The sequence below is a fragment of the Oryzias latipes genome, chromosome 21 (genome assembly GCF_053564925.1).
Source record: "Oryzias latipes strain Hd-rR chromosome 21, Olatipes_Hd-rR_3.1".
NCBI classification, from domain to species: domain Eukaryota; kingdom Metazoa; phylum Chordata; class Actinopteri; order Beloniformes; family Adrianichthyidae; genus Oryzias; species Oryzias latipes.
Genome location: NC_136257.1, coordinates 23520645 through 23527010, shown reverse-complemented (window position 1 = coordinate 23527010; position 6366 = coordinate 23520645). Strand labels below are relative to the sequence as shown.

Sequence of the window (6366 nt, the reverse complement as noted above, 5' to 3'; positions counted from 1 at the left end):
TGTAAAACTAAAAAGTGCACATTAATCAAAGGTTGAGGTTAAGCAGCCCTTATAGAATATCACATTTGTGCTGATTATACCTATGAATATATGTGTGATATTTTTTATATTATATAATTTATATTGTTTTACATTACATGAATTTATTGTTCGTGTTTTATTCACAAATCAAACCTATTTCTTTTTTGGGTGCAGCGCACCCAAACCAAACCTGATAACTGTAAAAAGCAACACAAATACGGAATATTTAGCGCAACATTCACGATGCTGTGTTTTTTAGTTCTTTATTTTATAGGAAATTATTTCATTTATTGTTGTTTGTCAATAATTTATCGACATGATTTCTGTTATCATACGGGGAATGGCTGCAACGTGCGCACGCGGGGGTGACGTTTTTTTTTTTTTTTTTTTTTTTTTTAATGTCAAATTTCGAAACAACAGCAGCAACAGTAGACGGTTCCTTGTGCTGTCATGGAGTCGCAGGAAAGGAGATTGGTTTTTAGGTCGTTACTAATCTGTTCCGCCGTGTTTATTCAGGCACAGTTCAGCTGCGCAGGAGGTAAGAAGCTAAAACCTAAACTGAAGTGTTCGCGTGTCTAAAGTATATTTTTGTTTTCAACGCCAACCAACCAACCAGGCCCGTGAGGCAAGTCGTGTGTCCGGATTTGGTGCCAGATTAACAGAATCTACCCGATAAATGAAATAATCTTGACACTGCAGGCCTGTTTGTAAATGTTACCCGTTCTCTTCCTTCTTGTCCAGATTAAGAATATCATCTGTTGTTTGTTTACGCGTTAGCTTCACCGTGTTGCTTTGCGAAACACTTCACTAATCTATGCAACTTTGCACAACACTTTCCCCCTAAGTTTGAAGTAAAAACATGCGTATATTTAAAAATGATTAAAAAGCCAGAAATATTTGACGCACTTTGAATTTATTTATGATTAAAACGATACTGAGATTATTGGAATTGTTAATATACTCGTACAGTTAAGTGAAATACATAAATCCGGTGGTCTGACGTCACTTCCTGTCAAGAAAGAGCTAAAGTAAACGGGAACAATGGTCAGTGGTCACAAGATGTAACTGATATGTCCTTTTTTTAAATTGTTTTTTCCGTCTGTTTGCTTTTATCTGCGTTTTATCTGCTCTTAATGCATTTCAGAATTTGTTCTCAAATTTTCAGTTTACGGTTTAGTGTCTTAACTGACAGAGGATGTAAAATTTGGAACAATCTTCCTCTTCAAAGAACTTTCACAAACTTGGTTTAAAAAAGCTCTAAAAAGGTTTTCTTCTTAATAATTGTACTCTTCCATATGGCATGTCTTTTTTTTGCGTGATATAATTATGTAATTGCATTAATTGGATATGTATTGTTTATTATGGGGTGGCCACATGTTATGCCCCTTGTGGGTTCCTTGTGAGCATTGTTGTATAGTCTGCTTTTATTTACTAGTTTTTTTTTAACAAGTGATAAATGAAATAAATAAAAGTAAAAAAAAAACATGTTAAAGGTTTGTGCAGAATGACACACTATACTGTTATTTATCCCACAGAATTTATTCTTGCAGAACGGTGACTTACTATTCAAAACAGTGACTGATATAGAGCGTCATTTGCATTGCACTGCGGGCCGGCAAGAGGATTATCTTTGAAACATTTGAGAAAACTGGGATGCGCTTGTATGAAATGTGTTTAGTGGACATAGATCTTCAATAGTGATTGTCTAAAAAGCAGACACTAAAAGAATCTGTGTGCTGAATAAAGATGACATTTTTCTCGTAGATTGCCCAGCAGACGGACGTACCTGGGTCACATTTGGAGCCAAATGTTACCACTTTGTCCACGGAGAGGAGGAAGCGATCAAAAGCTACACTTTCGACAGCGCTAAAACAATCTGCAGAGGCTTCAGTAATGTCACATTTATGTTTCAAGTACTGGTATTTTTTAAAAGCCAGGAAGAACATGGTGTGTCTGAGATCAATTTTTAACGTTTGTTTGTTTTTTATGTTTATTTTTTTGTAGAACTTTTGACCATCCACAGTGCGGAAGAGAATGAATTTGTCATTAAATATAGCCCACAAGTGTGGAAAGGCAACGTCAACGTGTGGCTGGGAATGTATTATGACACAGACAGTGAGTATCATTTTGAAACATGCTGATCACAACATTTAAATTTGTTCTTATTAGCAATTAAAGATTGATCTGCATTAGTTAATGGAGGTAACCAGCTGAAAATACATCTGACTGGTTTGGGAAAAATAACAGAAGGTCATAATTTGCTCATAGGAGCCACAGATGCCAGGCCTACCTATTAAACATATTAAAAGTTCCAAGTACAATGTTTCTGTCGAAATTAAAAGAACAAAAGTGACGCTCCTGTGCTGTCTCCCATCTGTTCAGCTGATACCATGAGGTGGTTCAATGACAAGCCTGTAACATTCACTAATTGGGAGTACAGCCCTTATCCGTCCGACCTCCCGAAGGTGGAGACGTGTGCGGCTCTGCACAGCATCTCAGGAAGATGGGAAAACGTCAGCTGTGATGAGGAGGAGGAGAATGGAGTGATCTGTGAAACTGCTCAGAGTAAGTTTCATTTTTTAGGCAAATACTATGAAGTTATGCTTCTTAATTTAACTAGATAAACTTTGAAAATGTCATTAGTGGAGCACTTTCCATTTCCGTTTTGTTTGTCTTAATCACATTCATAAACCCATTTCCAAAATTGCTTTGGTGTGTGAAAGACATTACTATGATATGCTGTTATAAACTATAGTGTCTCAAAAGGATCACAAAGACAGCTGGGACAAAGCAATCCAATGTCGATGACTTTTTTTTTAGGCTGTTGTATAATCTAATGGTAAACTGTGCACAAATCATATTTATATAATTTAAGCTATACTCCTGGTGTGGCAACATGCTAGCAGAAAGCTAACTAAAGAACAAACAAAGCAAAGCCTGTATTGGGGATCCAGAAAGAGTGACAGTAGGATGAGAAAACATGCTTTAATGAAATTTTTAAAAATGTCACGTCGTAATCTTAATCTACAAGATTTGTTTGCTACTTGAAGCATGTACCTGCATCAATATACCTTAACTTTATTTAAATAGCACTTAAGTATAAAGCAAAAAATACACACATTAAAATAAAGATACTAGAATGCTGCAGGCTACTCTGTAAGAGAGGATTTAAATGTTGTTAAAAACTGGAAATGCCACAATTCTTCACAGTTACACCATTGAACTGAATCGTGTGGAAAATGAACTGTTGCATCCCTAGAAAAACAACAATAAATCTGCAATCATGTAAATAAATAAGATCACTTGTGCGTGGGTGGGAGAGTTCTCACTTCCTCTGTTTTGGATCATATGCTCAAAAAATTGCTAGACCATTGAAGTTAAACCATTTGAAGTGGAGAAAAGGGAGTTTGAAACTTAAGTTTTTTTTAACATTTTCTACTAAATGTGGACATTTTCCAGCAAGGAGCTATTTATTGTTCAGAAGCTGAGAAACCAGTAGGGTAAAGAAGGTCTTTGAACTTTCTGTTGTTGTGTTTTGTTTGACTTGTGTCATCTCTACAAATTGTTGCGTTTATCAATTTTGCACAGAATTGCCGTCTGTTTGTATTGATTTTTCTCTGACCTTTTGTTTGTGCAGACAGCAAACATGTTCTTTAAAACTAAATCTCTTTTCTTTGTTTTTTCAGAGGCAGATCCGCCAAAAAGGAGTAAGTATGTCTTTGAACTTTTCGTTGTCGGTTTTTTGTGTGTTCTCATTTCACTGTGTTAACTGTCGGGGCCTTCCTTGCATTGTTGCTTGTTCTCCTTAGAACCCAATGCGCTGCTCTCCACCCTGGTTATTCTCAGTGTGGTGGCTGTGGTGGGAGTCTCTGCGGGAATCTGGTTTGTGCACCAGAGGCAGAACTCCGGTTCCCCCATCTTCACTGCGTTTGAGTACCACCCGCCGTTCCGAGTGCCAGACACAGACGAGTCTTGCCTCGTGGAGGCAGAGGAGACTGACGGCATGCCCTAAGATTTGTTTTCTCTGCATTTGATTACAGGGAAACACTGCAGGGCTCTCCTCACAGCATGAACATTTCATACAGAGACGAGTTAATTCTTGTATCAGCTGTGCATTGATTTTTAATCATTGGGATGCTCCCATAACATATAGAAGTTTGGGGGAAACGTATCAATAAGCTTACTAACTTCTTTACTGAGGCATATGAGCGTCTTTCTGCTGCTTTCTCCTCTAATGATGTTATGAATATATTGATTTGAAGCTAACTCTTAAGTGCTGTGAAAAAACACCTTTCCCCTCTTTTTTTTATTACATTTTTTTCTCCTGGTTTTCAAACATTCAGTCGAGTGATTTTAAACATTAAGATATTGTGAATAAAACTAAATGAGCTAAATGATGGGTTCACTTGTTAAATCAAAAATCCACCCAGACCTAATTGCTTTTATGAAAAAATAAAGGAAAACATGGGACTCACTTGTTCATTTAACCAAAACGGAAGCGACTGATCAATAATAGCACGGATAGATGTCTAACTAGAACAAAAGAAGAACATTTGCTTTGATCAAAACTTTCAAGCTATTTTTTTTGTGGATTTTAGTAGCTTTCAGCGTTATAAATTAAGTATTTTACTGCTAGTGTTTCAAAATGGTAACATCATATCTGTTATCAGAACACGGTGGTGGTAGTGCAGTGGTCTGTGGTTGCTTTGCTGCTTCAGAACCAGCTCCTCTTGCCATAAATGATGGCTTGTGCTCTCTACCAGTACATTTTAAGGAAGAACATTTGTCAAGCTTCACTGTGAAGTATAGGTAAAGTTTAGACTTTTATTTTTTAATCCCACTGAGCCATTTCAGAGTTTTTTTTATTTTTCTTTTAACCAAACTCTAAAAACTTTTTAGTTACACTAAATCAGAAAAATGACCGAGACTTTTTCACAGTCCTGCATGATCTGCTACAAAAAAAAAACATCCAGAGACAATACACAATGCTCAACAAAACACTAAATTATTAATTAGGCCAAAATAAGCTTTCATTTTTGTGGGGAAAAAAGTGTTAGAAAGAGATCAATGCTTGTTGTTTTGGTGGTATTTTTAGGTTTATTATTTGAGTGGGCTTCTCTTTCTCTAAAAGTTCCTTTGATTGCAAGTTTTGGCTGCCAATAAGACGTTGCTTACCCGTCATCTTCTAAATTTCTAACAAGTTTTTATGAGGTTTACCAGCGTATAGTGTGAGGGGACTTCAGGTACATCCAGTGAATGTGTTGTTCTACAAACCTACATAGTTTGAAGGCATCCTTCTTGGTTTCTGCCTAAACTATGAAACCTCAGTCTGGCCAGTGTTCACACACACAACTGCACTTTACTCCTAATTATACTTCTATCCAGAAACAAAAGCTGCATGGAAATCTGCCCCATGTGGAAGTAAGAAATACCACAATTCTCAATTGGATTCTTGAAGTGCAGATCATTTTTAGCATAACACATTATATACATGCAGCAGTATGTTGAAATCCATGGCAAAAACAAATATATCTGTTGCTGGTTTTTAGCTGTTTGATAGAACATTTAGAAAAAAGTTTCTCCATCACGCACTGCAGTGGATTTTTTTTTTGTTTCACTAGAACTAATGCAGGACAGAAGAATATGAGGGAGCCTCTTTGAGCTAACCAGCCTTTTTCAATTTTCTGTTTGAGTGTGAATTTTGTGAAAATGTGGCCAAATGTTTATGTGCTTGATGTTTCTGGGGAAATGTTGTACCTAATTTATGTGTCTATTAAAAATGTATACTTTGATATCATGATTCTTATGTTACATGTGGTGGGAGCTTTAAATACATTTTCTTTTGAAAGTATAATTTTGCTGCCCGTAGAAATTCAATAATAACACAAGTGTTAAATTGGTAAACAAAATGTACTGTGGATGAAAGAAGACAATCATAATTTTGCTATTCCCAGCATTTCAGATATTAAATAAAATTGATGTTTGTTCTATGAATGCATTGAATTTTTCTGGTCACTGCACCTCATCTGCTTTTCAATTGTAAAGTTCTATAAGACTGGAAGCTTTATTTGAAATATTAAAGTCTTAAATACTGCTTTTCTACCTTCCTTGGAGGCCCAAAGCGCTTTGCAGTCACAGTCTCATTCACCCACACATGCACACACACACACTTTCACACACTGAAGTGGAGACGGGCGGCACAGTCAGGGTCTTGCCCAAGGACACGGCGACATGCAAGGCAGGAACCAAACCTGCGACCTCTTTACCTCTGTACCACGGCCAGATAAACTCTGCAGCTTTAAACATCTTAAAGCAACTACAATTATTTTTTTAAATTAACAAAAC

The 6366-nt window shown here is 36.5% G+C and overlaps 1 protein-coding gene across 1 annotated transcript; it reads left to right on the top strand.

Annotated features, from left to right (window-relative positions):
- Window positions 1-383: 383 nt before the first annotated feature.
- cd302 (CD302 molecule) lies at window positions 384-6015 on the top strand. Its single transcript, XM_004081729.5, has 6 exons — window positions 384-559; window positions 1786-1911; window positions 2026-2136; window positions 2404-2586; window positions 3708-3728; window positions 3831-6015. The coding sequence occupies exons 1-6, from the start codon at window positions 472-474 to the stop codon at window positions 4031-4033; spliced, it is 732 nt and encodes a 243-aa protein (XP_004081777.1). The 5' UTR covers window positions 384-471; the 3' UTR covers window positions 4034-6015.
- Window positions 6016-6366: the final 351 nt, after the last annotated feature.

What these genes read in the sequence shown, in the direction of transcription:
- cd302 (XM_004081729.5), top strand. Translation starts at nt 472, where the DNA reads ATGGAGTCGCAGGAAAGGAGATTGGTTTTTAGGTCGTTACTAATCTGT. An exon ending in AACAATCTGCAGAGGCTTCA is followed by an intron (nt 1,912 to 2,025) that starts GTAATGTCACAT and finishes ATTTTTTTGTAG; the next exon opens with AACTTTTGACCATCCACAGT. An exon ending in GATCTGTGAAACTGCTCAGA is followed by an intron (nt 2,587 to 3,707) that starts GTAAGTTTCATT and finishes TTGTTTTTTCAG; the next exon opens with AGGCAGATCCGCCAAAAAGG.